This window comes from Hipposideros armiger, unplaced genomic scaffold (assembly GCF_001890085.2).
Source record: "Hipposideros armiger isolate ML-2016 unplaced genomic scaffold, ASM189008v1 scaffold_518, whole genome shotgun sequence".
Lineage (NCBI taxonomy): Eukaryota > Metazoa > Chordata > Mammalia > Chiroptera > Hipposideridae > Hipposideros > Hipposideros armiger.
This window is the reverse complement of record NW_017731868.1, coordinates 167,422-187,853: the sequence shown is the minus strand read 5'-3', so window position 1 is coordinate 187,853 and position 20,432 is coordinate 167,422. Positions and strand designations below refer to the sequence as shown.

The 20,432-nt window shown below is 38.2% G+C and overlaps 1 protein-coding gene across 2 annotated transcripts in view; it reads right to left on the bottom strand.

Annotated features, from left to right (window-relative positions):
* LOC109396381 (constitutive coactivator of PPAR-gamma-like protein 2) overlaps positions 1-20,432 on the bottom strand; it is a 226,141-nt gene that overhangs the window by 41,630 nt on the left and 164,079 nt on the right. For both annotated transcript variants that reach the window (XM_019668137.1, XM_019668139.1), the window contains 5 exons: positions 15,492-15,594; positions 14,846-14,928; positions 14,162-14,439; positions 13,085-13,358; positions 12,276-12,447 (listed from right to left, as the gene is read on the bottom strand). In XM_019668137.1, coding sequence (XP_019523682.1) covers positions 12,276-12,447; positions 13,085-13,358; positions 14,162-14,439; positions 14,846-14,928; positions 15,492-15,594 — 910 coding nt within the window. The remainder of the gene's footprint in view (positions 1-12,275; positions 12,448-13,084; positions 13,359-14,161; positions 14,440-14,845; positions 14,929-15,491; positions 15,595-20,432) is intronic.

Genomic DNA, 20,432 nt, shown 5'->3' with positions numbered 1-20,432 from the left:
ACGTCCTCCACAACTAGACTGAAAAATAAAAGGACAGCAACTTGTCTGTTCCCCTTCCCCAATTCCCCAACGCTGTTCCCCTCTACCAATTCCCCAATAAAATCTTTAAAAAAAATTTCACAAAATTCACAGAAAGCCAACCTCTTAGATTTACAAAGGTGTAACAGACACAGAAAACATGGCTTTTGTCTACCTCTAGTACACCTCAGGCTCCTGAGCTATGGCCTCTTTCATTTAAGACATCTAGCATCTACTCAATTTCCCAAGCCAGAAACCTGTAAGTCATCCTAGAGTCCTCGCTCTCCTTCACCTCCTACACATCTGGTTATCCCAATGTCGGCTGATTCTACTACCTTATCATCCCTTATATCTGTCTCCTTTTCTTCATCACAACAAATATTGTAGAGATTTGGGTCTCATCATCTTTCATCTGACAAGTCTCCATACTTGCCCCTGCTTTCACCCTGTCTGGTCCCCCTCACATCCATGCTCCATAATCACTAGAGTGCTTTTTTAAAAAAACCGTTTAGTTTGAAATAATTATAGATTCAAAGCGAGTAGACAGAGGTCCTGTGTACCCTTTACCTAGTTTTCCCCAATGGTTATATCTAAAATAATTATAATAAAATATCAAAGCTAGGAAACTGACATTGGTATAACTGTGTGTACAGTTCTATGTCATGCATAGACTTGTGTAACCACCACCACAATCAAGATACAGAACCATTCCATCACTACAAAGATCCCCCTGTGCTACCCCTTTTATGGGCACACCCAGTGCCCTCCAGCATCATCCCTAATCCCTGACAATCACTCATCTGTTCTCCCTTGCTACAATTTTGTCAACTTGAGAATGTCATATATAAATGGAATCATACAGTATGCAATCTTTTGAGATTGGCATTTTCACTCAGCACAATGCCCTTGAGATCCATCCATGCTGTTGTATGTATCAATAGTTCATTCTTTTTTCCCAGTAGTATTCCATGGTATGGATGTACTGCAGTTTAATCATTCACCTTTTGAAGGATATCTGAGTTGTTTCCAGTGTGGGGTTATTGTGAATAAAGCTGCTATGAATATTTATGTACAAATTCCTGAATGAAAATAAGTCTTCATTTCTCTGGGATAAATGCCCCAAAGTGTAAAATGATGGGTTACATGATAAGTCTATTTTTAGTTTTGAAAGAGCTGCCAAATTATTTTCCAGTGTGGCAATACCATTTTACATTCCCACCAGGAATTTATGAGTGATCCAGTTTCTCCACATCCAATCCATCATGTGGTGATACCACCATTTTCATTTTAGCCATTCTGATATGTATGTAGTAATAACTTGTGTTTTAATTTGCATTTCTGCAATGGCTAATAATGAACATCTTTTCATATCTTTATTTGTCATGTGCATATCTTCTTCAGTGAAATGTTTCTGCATGTCTTTTGCTGATTTTCTATTTGGACTGTTTTATGTTCAGCTTTGAGTTTTTAAATATACTTTAGATACTAGCCTAGATACGTGGTACTTGTTAATCTACGAATGTCCAATTAATCCAGTAGCATCTGTTAAAAAGACTATTCTTTCTCCAGTGAAGTGCTTCTGCAGCTTTGTCAAAAATCAGTTAGTTCGATTCATAGCCCGAGCTGAGCTGCGGCTGAGCTGCCAACAGGTGGCAGGATGGCTCAGCCAAAAAAAAAAATCACTTGGCTGTACTTTATGGGGCTATTTCTGTGCTCCCTATTCTATTCCGTTGATCTCTGTGTCTATATCACTGCCAATACCACATTGTCTTAATTATTGTACCTACCTAATAAGTCTTGTAATCAGGTAGAATGATTGCTCACAAATTAATCCTTTTTTAGCTATTCTAGTTCCTTTGTCTTTCCATATAAATATTAGAAAGTTCTTGTCTATACCTACAAATAATCCTGCTGGGACTTGGCTAGGAATTGTGTTAAACATGTATATCAACGTGGAAAGAATTGATATCTTTACTACATTAAGTCTTCCAATTCATGGACATCTATGTTTCTCCATTTATGTAGGTCTTCATTGATTTCTTGTATCAGCAGTTTGTAATTCTCAGCATACAGATCCTGAACATCTTCTATTAAATTTATAAGTAAGTATTTCATTTTCACTGGAGGGATTGTAATTGGCATTGCATTTTTTATTTCAGTACCACATATTCATTGTTAGTATACAGAAACATAATTGATTTCCGTATGTTTATTTTATATCCTACAACTCTGATGAACTCACTTATCAGTTCTAGAAGTTTTGTTGTAGATTCCTTGTGATTTTCTACACACACTATATGTTATCTGCAATTAGGAACAGTTTTATTGCTTCCTTTATGATCTATATGTCTTCAATTTCATTTTCTTGCCTTCCTATGCTGGCTAGATCTTCCAGTACTATGTGGAAGAGCAGCTGTAAGGGTGGGCATCTTAGCCTTGTTCCTGATTTTACGAGAAAAATACTCAGTCTTTCATTATTAAGTATAATGTTAGCCATAGGGTTTTTGTAGATGTTCTTCATTAAGTTGAAAAAATCCCCCATATTCCTGGTTTTCTGAATTTATTTTTTATCATGAATGGCTGTCGAATTTTTTTTAAAGATTTTATTGGGAAATTGGGGGTTGGGAACAGCACTGGGGAATTGGGGGAAGGGGAACAGACAAGTTGCTGTCCTTTTATGTTCTTCAGTCTAGTTGTGGAAGGACGTTGCTTCACTGGCCCATGTTGGTATTATCATTGTGCTCTTCCTGGGTGAGGCAGATCGGTCGCCGGCCTCTGGTCGGCCGCTCACGGTGGCTCTTGGCAGCTCACACTGGCTGCCAGCCACTCACGCTGGCTACTGGTCACACATGGTAGCTTATGGCAGCCCACTGCAGCAGGGGCTGCAGCCTACGCCGTCGACTCACGGCAGCCCAGCTCCAGGTCGAGCTGTTGTTCACCATCTTAGCTGTAGAGGGCAGTGTCACTGGCCCCCATGTGGGATCCGAACCAGGGCCCTGCTGCTCAGAGCTGGCGTCCCAAGCCAGATTTAACCAATGCGCTACTCGGCCGGCCCAATTGTCGAATTTTGACAAATGTTTTTCTGCATCAACTGAGATGATCATATTATTTTTTCTTCTTTAGCCTGTTTATATAGTAGATTATAATGACTGATTTTTCAAATACTTAACCAGTCTTGCAACCATGGAATAAAAACTTGGCCATGGCGAATAATTCTTTTTATATATTGATGAATTCCAATGGCTGATATTAATTATTAAGAATTTTTAGGGCCGGCCGAGTGGCGCGATGGTTAAGAACTGGCTTGGGACGCCAGAGGGCCCCGGTTCGGATCCCACATATGAGGGCCAGTGACACTGCCCTCCACAGCTAAGATGCTGAACAACAGCTCAACCTGGAGCTGGGCTGCCGTGAGTCGCCGGCGATGGCGTAGGCTGCAGCCCCTGTGGCAGTGGGTTGCCATGGGCTACTGTATATAGCCAGCAGCCAGTGTGAGCGGCCAGCAGCTGCAGTGAGTGGCCGTCCAGAAGCCGGTGACTGATCTGCCTCGCCCGGGAAGAGCGCAATGATGGTGCCAACTTGGGCCAGTGAAGCAACGTCCTCCACAACTAGACTGAAGACCAAAATGACAGCAACTTATCTGTTCCCCTTCCCCCAATTCCCCAGCGCTGTTCCCATCCCCCCAATTCCCCAATAAAAATCTTAAAATAATAATAATAATTTTTACAACCATATTGATAAGAAATATCAGTCTTAAGTGTTGTTTTTGTGCACTGTCTTCATCTGGTTTTAGTATCAAGATAATACTGACTTCATAGAAAGAGTTAGGAAGTGTTCTCTTCTAGTTTGTGAAAAATATTGTGTAGAATTGATGTTAATTCTTTGTTAAACATTTGGTATATACATTAAATTACAGTTGACATTCATTATTATGCAGCTTCAGGTGTACAGTGCAGTGGTCAGGCATCTACACCGTCTATGAAGTGGTCTCCCTAATAAGACAAGTGCCCATCTGACACCCTATAAAATCTTTACGTTATTGATTACATTCCCCAAATTGTCTTTCGTATTCCCATGGCAATATTGTGGTTACCAATTTGTGCTTCCTAATTCCCTCTCCTTCACCTTCATCCACACCCCCCTCCCATCTAGCAACCCTCAGTTTTTTCTCTATATCTCTGAGACAGTTTCTGATTAGTTTGCTCATTTATTCTGTTCTTTAGATTCCACATATAAGTGGGATCATATGGAATTTGTCTTTCTCCGTCTGACTTATTTCACTTAGCATAATGCTCTCTAGATCCACTCATATCGCTGCAAATGGTAAGATTTCATGCTTTTTTATGGCCGAGTAATACTCCATTGCATAAATGTACCATAGCTTCTTAATCCAGTTGTCTACCGATGGGCATTTCAGTTGTTTCTAGGTCTTGGCTATCAGCTGTATAGTCACAAGGTGTGGAGTACAGCATAGGTAACAGTATCAATGGAATTGTAACAGCTATATACGATGTCTGAGGGGTAGTAGATAGGAGGAGGGGTGTTATCACTTTGTGAGGGGTATAAATGTCTAACTATTATATTGTTTTGTACACCTGAAACTAAAAAAAAAAAGAAAAAGAAAAAAAGAAACATATCTAAGAAAAAAAAATTTGGTAGAATTCTCCAATGAAACCAATTGAGCCAGACTGGTTTTTTGGGAAGATTCAAATGAAATTTCATTAATATTTATAGGCTATTCAAATTATCTATTTCATATTAGATGAATTACAGTAGTTGGTATATTTTGAGAAACTGGTTCATTTTGTCGAAGTTGTCAATTTTCTGTGTAGAGCTGTTTACAATACCGGGGGTGCCAAAAAAAACGTATACAAGTGGACACTTTTGGTCATCGTTGCTCAAGTAGCAGTTTGTCGTAATCACAAGTGTCTGGACGCTGGTGCTAACCACTTTAAGCAGCTCTTGTAAGTGCAGAAGTCAAACGTGACTTGTATTTATCTTTTGTTATTGGTATATATGAAGTATTACAATTTTAAGTTTCCCTTTCTTAAAATTTATATACATTTTTTGGCACCCTCTGTATTCCCATATAATCCTTTTGATGTCTACAGGCTCTGTGGTGATATCCCGTCGTATCCTCAATATTAGCAATTTGTGTCTTCTCCATTTTTTTTTTGCAGTCTTGCTAGAAGTTTGTGAATTTTATTGTTCTTTTCAAAGAACCAAGGTGTGTTTTATTTATTTATTTTTAAACATTTTATTGGGGAATTGGGGGAGTGGAACAGCCAAGTTGTTGTCCTTGAATCTTAGTTGTGGAGGGTGCAGCAAGCTCAGCTCCAAGTCCAGTCGCATCGCTCAGTTCAGGGTGCTGTGTTCAATTAGTTGCAGGTAGGCGTAGCCACCATCCCATGTGTGCATCGAACTAGCAGCTCCGTTCTTAAGAGCGCACGCTCTATCCACTGAACCATTGGGGCGGCAGTTCAGCTCAAGGTGCTGAGTTCAGTCTTAGTTGTGGATGGGCATAGCCCACTATTCAAACCGGCAGCCTTGTTGTTAGGAGCACGTGCTCTCACCAGCTGAGCCATCCTGCCACCTGTTGGCAGCTCAGCTAATGGCACAGCATCACTGGTCCATGTGGGAATCGAACCAGCGGTCCTGTTGCTTAGAGCTCGCCCTCTTGGGCAAGATCTTAAACAACTGAGCCACCCGGCCGGCCCCCATTTATTTTTTTACCTATGCTTTTTATTTTTTCAATTTCACTGATTTCTGCTCTTATCTTTATTTCCCCCTGTTGATTTACTGCAGGTTTAGTTTTCTCCTCCTTGTTTCTTGAGGTCAAAGTTCAGATGACTGATTAGGGCATTTCCCTCTTTTCTAATGTGACCATTTATTGCTATAAATTTCCCTCTCAGAAGTTATGTAACATTAGCTCATAAATTTTAATATGCTGTATTTTCATTTAGTTACATTATTTCTTTTGCTTGAGACTTCCTCTACGACCCATGGATTATATACAAAAGTGCTTTGTTATTTTCGAAGTATTTATAGATTTTCCTGTTATCTTTCCAGTTTGATTCCATAGTGGCTTGATAATATTCTCTGTATGATTTCATTTCTTTTAAATTTATAAAGGTTTGTTTTGTGGCCCAGAATATGATCTATTGTATCATGGCATGTTCTTTTTTTTTCCCAATTATAGTTGACATTCAATATTATTTTATATTAGTTTCAGGTGTACAGCATAGAGGTTAGACATTTATATAATTTATGAAGTGGTCCTCCAGATTAGTCTAGTACCAACCTGGCACTATACATAATTACTACATTATTGACTATATTCCCTATGCTGTACTTAACATCTTCATGACTCTTTGGTAACTACCAATTTGTACTTCTTAATCCCTTTACCTTTTTCATCCAGCCTCTCAACCCCCTCCCATCTGGCAACCATCAGTTTGTTCTCTGTATCTACAAGTCTACTTCTGTTTTGTTTTTTTCTTTCTTTTGTTCTTTATATTCCAGATATTTGCGATCATATGGTATTTGTCTTTCTGTGTCTGACTTATTTCACTTAGCATAATACCCTCTAGGTCCATCCATGTTGTCACAAATGGTAAGATTTCATTCTTCTTTATGGCAGAGTAATATTCCATTGTGTGTGTGCACACACACACACACTTTTTTATCCAGTTGTCTATCGGTGGGCCTTAGGTTGCTTCCAAATCTTGGCTATTGTTAAGTAATGCTGCAATGAACATAGGGGTGCATGTATTTTTTTGAATTTGTGTTTTGGATTTCTTTGGATAAATACACAGATGTGCAATTGCTGGGTCATCAGGCAGTTCTATTTTTAATTTTTTGAGGAACCTCCATACTGTTTTCCACAGTGGCTGCACCAATGTGCAATCCCACCAACACTACACGAGGGTTCCCTTTTCTCCACATCCTCCACATCCTTGTTGTTTGTTGGTTTATTGATGATACATTCTGACAGGTGTGAGGTGGTATTTCATTGTAGTTTTTATTTGCATTTCTCTGATAATCAGTGATGTTGAGCATCTTTTCATACATCCGTTGGCCACCTGTATGTCCTCTTTGGAGAAATGTCTATTCAGGTCCTCTGCCCATTTTTTAATTGGATTGTTAGGTTTTTTTGGTGTTGAGCTGTGTGAGTTCTTCATAAATTTTGGATATTAACCCTTCTTGGATGTATCATTGGCAAATATCTTCTCCCACTCAGTAGGCTGTCTTTTCATTTTGTTGAAGGTTACCCTGGCTGTGCATAAACTTTTTTTTTCTTCGTGTGTGTGTGTGTGTGTGTGTGTGTGTGTATGCGCGCATGCATGCATGTGTGTGTTTTCCATTGGGTAACAGTGTGTTTTTTCAGGATCCATCAGCTCCAAGTCAAGTAGTTGTTTCAATCTAGTTGTGGAGGGTGCAGCTCAGTGGCCCATGTGGGGATCGAACCGGCAACCCCGGCGTCATGAGCACTGTGCTCCAACCAACAGAGTTAACCGGCCGCCCCTGTGCATAAACTTTTTATTTTGATGTAGTCCCATTTGTTTCTTTTATTCTTTTACTTTCCTTGCCTGAGGAGATATATGAGAAAAAATATTACTAAGAGCAATGTCAGGGAGTTCACTGCCTATGTTTTCTTCGAGTAGTTTTATGGTTTCGGGACTTACATTTAAGCCATTAATCTACTTTGAGTTTATTCTTGAATATGGAGTAAGAAGTTGGTCCAGTTTTCGCAGCACCATTTATTGAATAGACTGTGGTTACCCCATTGTATATTCTTGCTTCCTTTGTCATAGATTAAATGACCGTATAGGTGTGGGTTTATTTCTGGGCTCTCTATTCTGTTCCATTGATCTATGTGTCTGTTTTTATGCCAGCACCATGCTGTTCTGATTACTATAGCCTTGTAGTATAGTTTGATATCAGCTATTGTGATACCTCTAACTTTGTTCTTCTTTCTCAAGATTGTTGTGGCTATTTTTTGAGGTTTAACATAAATTTTAGGATTATTTGTGCTACTTCTATAAAAAATGCTGTTGGTATTTTGATATGGATTACACTGAATCTACAGATTGCTCTGGGTAGTACGTACATTTTAATGATGTTAATTCTTAACATTATCATGGCATTTGTTCTGTAGGCATGTGAAAAGAAAGTGCATTGCGCTCTTGTGTGTTCTATGAGTGATTAAAATCCTATTCGTTGATGTTGTTAAGCTTTATATTCTTTTGATTTTCTGTGTAGTTGTTTTACTCATTATTGAGAGGGGAATTGAGATCTCTAATTATAATTGTGGATTTGTCTATTTCTCACTTAAGTTCTATCAGGTGTTGCATCACATATTTTGTAGCTTTGTTGTTTGGTGATACACATTTAAGATTGCTATGTCTTTTAATGGTTGAGTAATATTCCATTGTATATGCATGTACCACTTCTTCTTTATCCAGTTGTCTATTGATGGGCACTTAGGTTGCTTCCAAACCTTAGCAATTGTAAATAGTGCTGCAGTGAACACAGAGGTGCATAGATCTTTTTGAATTAGCATAAGAATGAAATGTTATCATTTGAAAAAACATGGATGGACCTAGAGGGTATTATGCTCTGTGAAATAAGTCAGACTGAGAAAGACAAATATCATATAATCTCAATTTTATGTGGAATCTACAGAACAAAATAAACCAACAAAGCAGAAACAGACTCAGGTACAGAGAACAAACTGATGGTTGCCAGAGGGCTAGATGAAAAAAGTGAAGGTATGAAAAAGTACAAAGTGGTAGTTACAAAATATTGGGTCGTTGGGAAAGTCATGATGTATTTTTGTTTTTCAATGCAAAAATGCATCATGACTTTTCCGACGACTCAACAGTAATGGGGATGTAAAGTACAGCATAGAGAATACAGTCAATAATATTGCAATAACTATGTATAGTGCCAGGATGGTACTACACTAATCAGGGGGATCACTGAATAAATTATATAAACATCTAACCACTGTGCTGTACACCTGAAAATAATATAAAATAATACTGAATGTCAACTATAACTGAAAAAAAATAATTTTAAAAGTTTGCTGTCTTTTTGACGGACTGACCCTTTTACCATTATGTAATGTCCCTCTCTGACCCTGGCAATTGTGTTTGCTCTGAAGCCTACTCTATGTGGTATTATAATAATATAGCCATTCCTGTTTTCATTTGATTAATGTTTTCATGGTATATTATTTTCTACCCTTTTACTTTCAAAGTACCTAAATCATTTATATTTGAAGTAAATTTCTGTAGAGAGCATATAGTTGGGTCATGTTTTTTATCCAGTTTGTAATCTCTGTATTTTAATTAGTGTAGTTTAAATCACTTACTGACTGATATGTTAGGGCTTAAGTCTGTCATTTTATTTTTTTCTGTACTGTTTTCTATATCTCTAATTCCTTATTCTTCCCTTCCTATGAGTTACTGGAACTTAGTTTAGACTTCTATTTTGATTTACCTATAGCGTTTTTGAGTGTATCTTGTTGTATAGCTCTTTCAGTGTATTTTCAAGATATTACATTATACAGAAGTGCCCAAAAATGTATACACATTTTAAGAAAGGGAAAAACTGTATTAAAATTGTAATACTCAATACATACCGATAATCAAAGATGAATACAAGTCATGTGTATACATTTTTTGGCATCCCCAGTATACGAGTATACCTAACTTATCAGTCTACTGGTGTTGACATTTTACCAGTTCAAGTGAAGTGTAGAAATCTGATCTCTGTTATATCCCTTTATCCTCCTCCATTTATAACTGTCTTAAATATTTTCTCTACAGACATTGAGAACCACATTAAACAGTTATAGTTTTTGCTTCAACAGTAAAACATAATCTAGAGAACTCAAGAGATGATGAAAAATCTATAGTATTTATCCATATTTTTGTTCTTTCCAATGTTTTTACTTTCTCCCTGATGTTTGAAGATTCCTTCTTTTATCATTTCCTTTCTGGGTAGAGGACTACATTTAGCCATTACTTCAGGGTAGGTCTGCTTGTGAAAAATTATCCTAGTTTTTATTTAACTGATAATGTATTTATTTCCCTTTCATTCCTGGAGGATATTTTTGTTTGATATAGAATTGAGTTGCCAGTTCTTTTCTTTTGGCCCTTAAAAATGTGCTACTTCCTTCTGGACTCCATGGCTTCTGATGAGAGATTAGCTATTATTCATGTTATTTTTCTCCTATAGGTGAAGCATTGTTTCTTCCTGGTTGTTTACTTTATTATTATTATTATTATTAGTTTCAGGTGTACAAAACAACATAATGACTAGACATTTACACCATTCCCAAAGTGATAACCCCACCAAGTCTACTTCCCATCTGACATCGTACATAGCTATTACAATACCACTAACTATATTCCCTATGCTGTACTTTATATCCTGTGACTACAGACACACATATACACACTTAATTATAGTCAACGTTCAATATTATTCTATATTAGTTTCAGGTGTACAGTACAGTGGTTAGGCATTTATATAATCTATGAAGCGATCCTCCCGATAAGTCCGGACCCATCTGACACCCTACAGTCTTTATAACATTATTGATTATATTCCCCATACTGTATTTCACATCCCTGTGACTATTTTCTGACTACCAATTTCTATTTCTTAATCCCTTCACTTTTCTCATCCAACTCCCAAATCCCTCCTATCTAACAACCATCAGTTTGTTCTTTGTATCTATGAATCTGTATCTGTTTTGTTTGCTTGTTTATTCTGGTCTTTAGATTCCACATATAAGTGAGATCGTATGGTATTGGTCTTTTTCAGTCTGAGTTATTTCACTTAGCGTAATTTTCTCTAGGTCCATCCATGTTGTTGCAGCTCTCTGGCTGTTTTGAACAATTTTCATGTTTTAGCTTTCAAAGGTTTGACCACGATATGTCTTGACACGAATTTCTTTGGGGTTTATATATTTTATAATGTACTTAGCATCTTGACTCTGTGGGCTTATGTTTTCTGCCAAATTTGGGGGTATTTCAGCCATTACTTCTTTGAATACTTTTACAGTCCCAATCCCTTTCTCCTCTCCTTCTGGGACTCTGATGACACTATATCTTTGTTCTACTGGTCCCTGTTGATTTTTTTCCAGTTTATTTTCTCTCTGTTATTCAGATTGGGTAACTTCTATTGCTCTGTCTCCAAGTCCACTGATTATTTCCTCTTATCTCCAATCTGCTGTTTAACCCATCTATTGAGTATTTTATTTCAGTTATTGTATTTCTTAGGTCTTAATTTCCATTTGTTCTTCTTTATATCTTATATTTCTTTGCTAAGACTTTCTATTTTTAATTTATATGTGGTATGTTCAGAATTGTTAGTCAAAGCAGTTTTATGATGGCTGATTTGAAATCCTTGCCAGGTAATTTAAACATCTGTGTCATCTTAATACTGGCATCTATTGATTTTCTTTCGTGGTCAGTTTGAGATATCAGTTTGAAATATTTCTGGTTCTTGGTATGATTAGGGATTTCTCAATTGAAACATGGACATTTTGGGTATTAAATCTTGTGTCTTAGCAGGTCCTTTCTGACACCACTCTGGTGGTTGAAGGGGGATACTGTCTATAGTCAAGTGGGAGTCGAAGTCCTGGTTCCCCACTCGGCCTTGCCTCACACCTCCCCAGCAGCAACAAGTGGGGCACCCTGTTATAGTCTGGCAAGCATAGAAATCTAGATTCTTCATTCAGGCTTTGCTGGTTGGGATGGAGTGGACCTCAGTTTTTCTGTGGCATTTGGCTGAAGTAGAGTGGTGGTTATTATCTCAAAATGTTCTGTGTTGCTAGGTTGTTCCTTTTGTATCTACTCCATCTTCCCAGAAGCGGAAATCTAAAGGATTCTTTTGAACACACTAATTTGACCATGTCACTCTGCAGCTTAAAATATCTCAATGGCTCCAACTACCCACAGGATCAAATCCCAAAATAAAAACCTTACTGAGGAGAATAGACTGTGTAAGATACAGCTCTACATTCCCAAAGTCCAGCATGCTTCTTGTAAATAGTAGTCACTCTGAATGCTTAACAATTAAAGAACTAGGGCTAAAGTTAATGCATTTCCCACACCAATATGTATCCTGGCGAATTACACATTTTCTCAAGGACTGCTCCATAGCCAAAAGTATGATGTGCTTACATAGATATTTTTGCTCTGCATCAAGCTTTGAGAGATCTATCAAAGAACTACACTTGCCTTCCGCAGGCAGCCGTCGTCGTATGGCCAGGCGTTCCAATTTCCGCTGTGTCTCTGACAGGCTGAAAAGGACTCCGTACACATATTGACGAGCTGACCGGAACAGGACGGCAGCTGGAGGCAGCTCCATGTTACACTCATCCTCAATACATACAGGGATCTTAATCTCACCCTAATAAAAAAAATGGTCCAGGGGAAAGGAGTAAACAAATTACCAGAAGGCTTGGAATTGAGCTGAGAAGAACCAGTAATGAACTGGAGCCTCTAGAGCCTAGCCGTTAAATTTTCTACTTGTATTTAGACAGCGTTTCAGACTACAAAGAAGTTGTAAAAAGCCCAACTGACCATAGCCAGGTTAAAAGCTGTGTTCCGTTTTTAAAGTGTCTGCTGTGACTGACTGTAGCTGACTAAATAGGGAAAGTCCATCTTAGACATTTTGCTGGAGAATGGATTTGTATGGTAAGAAAGGGTAGAGGGGAACAGCTCTGGAGAAACAGAGGATGAGCCGAAGAAAAAAGGGCATAAAGCCATCCCTGGACCAGAGTCCAGCTAGTCGGTGTACTATCTTCTTCAAGATCTCACAATTACACTTTCCTTAGAGGCCTCATTTACTACACAGTCCCATCTCCTGCTGATCTCGGCTCACCTGAGACCTTTAATACAATAAAGGGCCCCAGCACAGTTGGTCTCCTTTTATCTCCCTTCAGATACCAATGATCAGAATTTGCCCTGGCAACTTACAGTTCTAGGAAGTATGAAGGACACTATTAAGAGCAGGGAGGTAGATAGGTGCTGATGTGCTTTCTCACCTTAGTGAGGACATGGTAGATATACGGGTACATAAGACCCCTTCGGTGTCTGTGTTCAGCAACTCGCAAGACTTCTGGAGCTACTGGAGGTAAGGGAGGAATGGTGATGTCTATGTGGTTCCTTGTAGACATAGATAGCAGAGATGGGATGTGGGGCTCACCATCCCCCAGGTTGGCATCTGAAACTCCAGCATCAATGGGCTGTACCCAGGACCCTCTGTCATCAGTTGGGTTCTCCCATACAGGCGGCTGCTGAAGTGTTTCCGTGATGTGACTAAAAAAATTTAGAAACACAACACAGAAAAGAGAAAGGAGGTTGATAACAATATTCCAACTCAAGATGTCTATTCTGATCCCAAGGAATCTCTCTGAAAGTCAGGACTCTGAGTTAGAAATAGACCTGATACCTTTCCTCTCAGTAGTCTTCACTACCTTCCTGGCTTCTTTCATCTGACACAAACCAACACAATTGCCATCAAAAGTTGTGGGAACCATTCTGAATCCTTTGCACTGTGTAAAAGGCAGTATTTAGAGTCTGCTTATGTTCTAATAAAATAATTACAATTGAAACCTCAAACCTCAAAGCAGCCCTGTTTCCCAGGAATAATCTGCTTGGAGGAAGAATCTAGAAACAAGTGAGCTAATACAAAATTCCACTATTTTAATCCTCAGGACCCTGTCTTAGTTACTAAGCAATATAACTGCCTACTGAACTGTTCCAATACTTCAACTCTATAAATTCTTTTCATTTTTTAAAATTCAGTCAACCCCCCTCACAAACTGAGACATGACAGTCATGATATGTAGCACACCCATACCAGGCTTCCCTAACCAGCTGCTGCTATATGCTGCCTTTCACCTCAGAGGCCTGGGTATCTGAAAATTACCACCTGTACAGGATCAAAAGGAGCATGAAATGGCCAAGCAGAGAGAGAGTTTCCCTACTTTGCTTAAGAGCAAAGAGCCACAGAGAAAAGCCGGGGAAATATACTTTCCCACACCCCTGCCCAGGTTACCAGCAAGAGAATGCAGACGTTTCAGAAGTCTGTTCCATTGGGTGCCTATACAGATACTTACTGAGAGCTGGCTTCGTTTGGCTCATCACCATCAGAGGAAGAAGAGTGGGAAGAGTCTGGTCCCAGAGATGAGGCTTTGGAAGTCAGGTAATTGGGAAACTGGGGTGTAGAAGAGTCATAAGAGACAGCCCAACTGGCAAAGGGGCTGTTCTGTAGCATGGGGTCCTCAGAAAAAGCATGGGATTCCCCCAAAGCATGGGAGGAGAAGAGGAGAGAGGAGTTGGGTCCCATTGGGAATGATGGTGGATATTTCATTTTCTGCGGCACGTGGTGAGAAAACTAAAGGATACAACAGACAGAAAAGCTATTTAACATTTTAGCAGGCTCCAAGATGGTTCCCTTGAAAGTTGTGACATAGTCGATGCTGCCAGGAGCAGGGTTTATCAGGATATAAAGAACTTACTAACAATAACAAGAAATAATTCTAATAGTAATTTATGGACAGAATCTTCCAGAAGCAGGACAATGGACCAATCTATGTCTCCTACATTAGCTAATCTACTTTCACAATGCCCTAGTGGTTGCTGATTTAGATGTTTTTTTGTACATAGTCTGCCAGCTTCAAGTTGAGAACATGACATAGGTATATATAGCCTTGACATTCTAATAACACTGAATCACCCTATCTCCTAAACCCTAACTCTAATGCTAACAAATGGCCTCAGGCTTCATAAAAGATACTTACCATTGGCTTTCCAGCAGAGATAGTGCCCATCTGATGTCGTGGAAGGGGAGGATTTCCAAGCCGATTATTACGAAAACCTGAAGCTAAGACAAAGGGCTATAATTTAGTCAATCCTAATAATTCTACCATGTTACATTCTGCTAACCCCATTATCACCTGAAAAATTATTCATAATAAATAAGTAACAATTTACTGAACAACTACTATGCACCAAGACAGAAATCTTACATAAATTATTTTATCTGATAACAACACTATAAAGTAGGTATCATGAGCCACATTTCATACAAATGTGACTTGCCAAGATCACACAGCTAGTAAACAGCAGAGACGAAATTCAAACTCATGCCTAATCCCACAGATAGGGCTATTTTACATATATCAGGCCACAATGGAGTTAGCGCCAAAAGAAGCCCAAACTAAGGAAATGGCATTAGACCCCATCTAAAAATTTGAGAAATCAGGAACCGTCTCATGTCACATCTCCTATTACATGAAAATCAAAATGAGAATGTCTACCAAACAGGAATGCCTTCTAGGAGGGTGCAATATAAACAAGTGATTCCACTCTGGCCTAAGAGTTCCTGAGGGATGAACTCAGTTTCCCCTATGGATAGAACAGCTCCGGGTCAGGTGGAAGCCTTACCTAGAAAGGAGGAGGGACCCACTGGCAGCGAAGAAAGTTTGGTTGTGACTGAATAGTACTCAACTGCTTTCTTGAATCGCTCTATTTTATCTTCTGTCCTGGACTGGATGTTGGAACATCAGATGTTCAGAAGAAGAAACAACATGAGAGTATCTTTTTCATGCAATTTATAATTTGAGAGTCAGAACAGTAGCAGAAATCAAATATTTAAAGAAACCCAAAAGAGCAATTTTTCATGTTGCAGAAAAGATGAGATAGGGAGAAAGCATTGTAGAACATAGAATCTGCAAAGTTTTTAAAAATTAGGTTTAAGAATAAGTAAAAGTTTACTTACATGTTGCATTATTCTAAAATGGTCACATGATATTAGAAAAGCCATATAAGGATGTGGGAAAATTACACAGTACCACCACCCAAAGATATTTTGGTGTGTTTCCTTCTAGTATTTTTTAAAATAATTTTTTTCTGTTGCAGTACATCTGGACTATTTTAATACACATATTTTTCTATAGTTGATACCTTACTGTACTTACAATTTTGTATCCTGCTTTTAGTATAATTTTGAATGGCTGTGTATTTTTTTTTTCAAAGACTCCACTGGGGAATTGGGGGAGGGGAACAGCGCTGGGGAATCAGGGAAGGGAACAGACAAGTTGCCATCCCTTTGCTCTTTAGTCTAGCTGTGCAGGATGTGGCCCTACCAGCCCATGCTGACACCATCACTGCATCCTACCGGGCGAGGCAGACGGGCCGCCAGTCACTGGACGGCCACCCACAGCGGCCCCCGGCAGCGCACGCTGGCTGCCCGCCGCTCACGCCGGCTGCCAGCCATTCACGGTAGCCCTACAGCAGCCCACTGCAGCAGCGCCTGCAGCCTATGCTGTCACCAGGACCCACGGCAGCCCAGCTCCAGGTGGAGCTGTTGTTCACCATCTCAGCTACAGTGGGTGCAGCATCACCGGCCTCAAGGTGAGATCCGAACTGGGGCCCTGCCGCCCAGAGCCAGCGTCCCAAGCCAACTCTCAACCAACAGGCCACTCAGCCGGCTCGAATAGCTATGTATTTTATTAATATAAATATATCGTAAATTATATAACTACTTTCCTAATACCTGACATTTAGGTTATTTCTCACATTTGGCTACTATAAGTTATGCAGCAAACATATGTGTACATATAAGTTTTTTCTGGAGTTCTTATAATGTCCTTAGGAAAATGTCTATCCTCAAAGTGAAATTACTGGTTCAAAAGGTATGAGTATTAAAAACCAAAAGCACTTAAACAACATACAAAATCCACAATGTGACATCACTATATATCCACCAGAATGGCTAAAATTAAAGATTATAAATATCAAGCACTGTCCAGGATATGGAGTAACTAGAATTCCAGTACATTGCTGGTGGGAATGTATGTTGGTTCAGTTTGGAAAACAGTTTGGCAGTTTCTTATAAAGTTAACCAATATATTTGCCACATGGCACAGCAATTCTAATCTTAAGTATTTACCCAGGAGAAAAGAGTACATTTGTCCACCAAAGGATATGAAGAATGCTAACAACAGCTTTATTCATAATAGCCCCAAACTGCAAATAACTCAAATGCATATCAACAAAAGAATGGATAAATTGTGGTATGTCATATAATAGAATACTATACAGTAATTTAAAAAAGAACAAAGTGCTGATACATGCAACATACAGTTAAATCTCAAAGACATACTGAGTGAAAGAAGGCAGACACAAAAGAGTACATATAAAGTCCAAGTAGAACCAAAACTAATCTATGGCAACAGAAGTAAAAATACTGTTTACCTCTGTGGGGTTGGGACTGATTAAGAAGGGGTTTTTTTAAATCAATTCTTTTCTAATGTAATTCAAAAATCCTCTTAGTTATAATTTTATGACCTTCATAACATTTCATCAAGTAGAATATAGTATATTAAAGTCATTTCTAATTTCTCATTATAAATAATGCTCTGATAAGCATATTTCTACATAAGTTTCTTAGGTTCTTTCATAGGGCAAATTCTTAGAAGTAGAATTACTAGGTCAAAGGATATGGTCATTTTCATAGACTCCTGGCACATGATATCAAATCTCTTCCCAAAACAGATGTCTCAAGTTATACTCTCATCATCAAGCATGAGAGTGCCCAATTTACCATATGGCCCCAGTGTTGACTATTTTCTACAAAAAAAAAATCTACTAACTATAACAAACATTTGTTTCTTATAGAATAATTAAAATACATAATCAAAAAAGAAAAACTTAAAATATTTATAATCTTATCTCTCACGGTTTGTAATTATTAATATCCCAGGATCTAGACAGCATTCCAGATCTCTTCATTTGCATGCATGCAGGCACACAAAAACAGAAATCAAGACCTTCAGGTCCTCCAGCTTCACTCAGAAACAAAATCACTCTGCTTTGTAAAAAAATTGGACTTAATACAATTGTTTGAAAAAAGGGTTCCATGTCTAAAGAATGTTTGCAAATTACTGACTTAGAGAATAGCTACATGGTTAAATAAAGTTCCATTGTATCAAGGTTCCATTATTTATGTATTTATTATTTCCTTATTATATTTAATAACATATGTAATAATTGAAAACAAGCTTCTAAAAGATACAAGCTATACACAGAGTGTTCCTTAATATTTCTACCTCTGCACCCACTTCCTTCCCCAGAAGTGACTACCGTTACCAGTTTGGTTTATGTCCTGTCATAACTTTTGCTGTGTTTATACACACATATGTATATGCACCAATGTGTTTTTTTTCCCACCTACATGGAATCATATCATCACATATTTTTTAACCTGTTTTCTGTCCTTAATTAACAATATGTCTTGTGAGTGTAGATCTATAGTGCAAAACCCGGAAATACTGATTTATGTATACTTTCTTCAATGTACCACTCTGTTCTGTACTCTGACAGGCAAACATTTACTCTTCCTTCAAGAGGCGCCAGCCACTTCTATGAAACCTCTTCTTCTGTGAAACCTTCATTGTGTTTTTTTCTTTGGTGTGCTCTTATATTTGCTTCTGCTTTCCTATTTAACCTCAAGTTCTTGGAGGAAAAAGGATGGTTTGTTCATATTTATATCCTAGTGTCTAGCATGGGGCCTTGCCTATAGAAGTTCAAGTTCAGGCAGTACTTGATATATGATCGTATTTACTAAAGTCCTACTGTTTTCCTTTACAGATTCACAGACACCACAGGTAGCAGAGTAGAATCCCATACTGTTACACTATTACCTAGCAGTTTTTGCATGTCTATTTTAAAAAACTCTCCTCATAATTCTACAACTGTCAAAAATGATGTCTATGAAAGTTATACAGCAATAATGACAAATGGTTTAAGGCATAATATTAAATGAAAAAAGCAGGTTAAAAATTTTTACACTGAAATGACTACCACATCAAAATACACATATAAAAGGAGAGAAAGAAACATTGTAAACAATGTAGGGTGGAATTAGGATCAAAGTCTCTGTTTTTAATTTTTTGTTCTTTTTTTCAATGAAAAAGGGGATCTTTGTTATTAAGAATAGTCATTATCCAAGTTCCAAAATTCATGAAGCTACAAAGGGAAGCAAAAGCTGTAACACTGAAAATATTCAACTGAGCACTTATAAAATGTTTCCTCCATCTACATACAATGGAATATTATTCAGTCTTAAAAAGGAAGGAAATTCTGACACATGCTACAACATGGATGGACCTTAAGATTATGCTAAGCGAAATAAGCCAGTCGCAAAATGACAAATACTGTGTGATTCCATGAGGTACCTAAAGCAGTCAAAGTTGTAGAGACAGAAAGTAGAGCGGTGGTTGCCAGGGGCTTTGCGGGAGGTGGAATGGGAAGCTCTCATTTAATGGGCATAGAGTTTCAGTTTTACAAGATGAAAGGAGTTATAGAGATGGATAATGGTGGCGGTTGTACAATATTATGAATGTATTTAATACCACTGAACTGTACACTTAAAATGGTTACGATGGTAAATTTCATGTTATGTGTATTTTACCACAATAAAAAAATAATTGGGGCCGGCTGAGTGGCTCAGTTGGTTAAGAGCTCGCTCAAGAGTTTGAGCTCTGAGCAACAGCGGTTCGAGTCCAGCCCGAGCTGAGCAGCCGTTGAGCTGCCAATAGGTAGCAGGATGGCTCAGCTAAAAAAAATAAAATAAAATAAATAATTGGAAGAAAAATTTACTCTCCATCTAAACAGTATCTCCTACTTAAAGCTAGCATTTCTTCCTACCTGACATGTCAAATGCTTTCTTTGTGTGTCAGTCTCTTCCTAATTGTCTAGTGCAAACAGCTGAAAGTACAATGCAAATCAATGAAGTGAATAAATAAGCAAATCTTTCATTTAAGTCAGGATTTCCTAAAGTCAAGGAAAATAATAGAGGACTGTTCACATTATGCTAGGAGCCACCAATGAATCAGGATCTGGTGCAGTATTAGTGTTTAAAACTGTGAAAGGGTGGAAGAGAGAATTATGAAAGATGATGGCAGGAAAGGCACTTGAAAAGAGAATGATTTGAATATCAAAAGAATGAAAGACCTTTTGGAAAATAAAGACCAAGTATGCTTTTTATAAAAAACAATGTTCTTGGGGTGACCAGTTAGCTCAGTTGGTTAGAGTGTGGTGCTGATAACACCAAGGTTGCCAGTTTGATCCCTGCATGGGTCACTGTGAGCTGCACCCTCCCCTAAAAGAGTCACCTATTCCACTGTAGCATGAAAGCAATGTGCAACCAATGACCATGGTTGTTCACCCCCAAAATTAAACAAACAAACAAACAAAAACAATGTTCTTTATGATTGTGCTAGAAAGTTAAACCTGAAGTAATGGATACTAGAGGGTGTTATCATAAAATTTTATTAGGAAAACTTATGTACCCAACCAAACACTGGTATTTTATTCTTTATT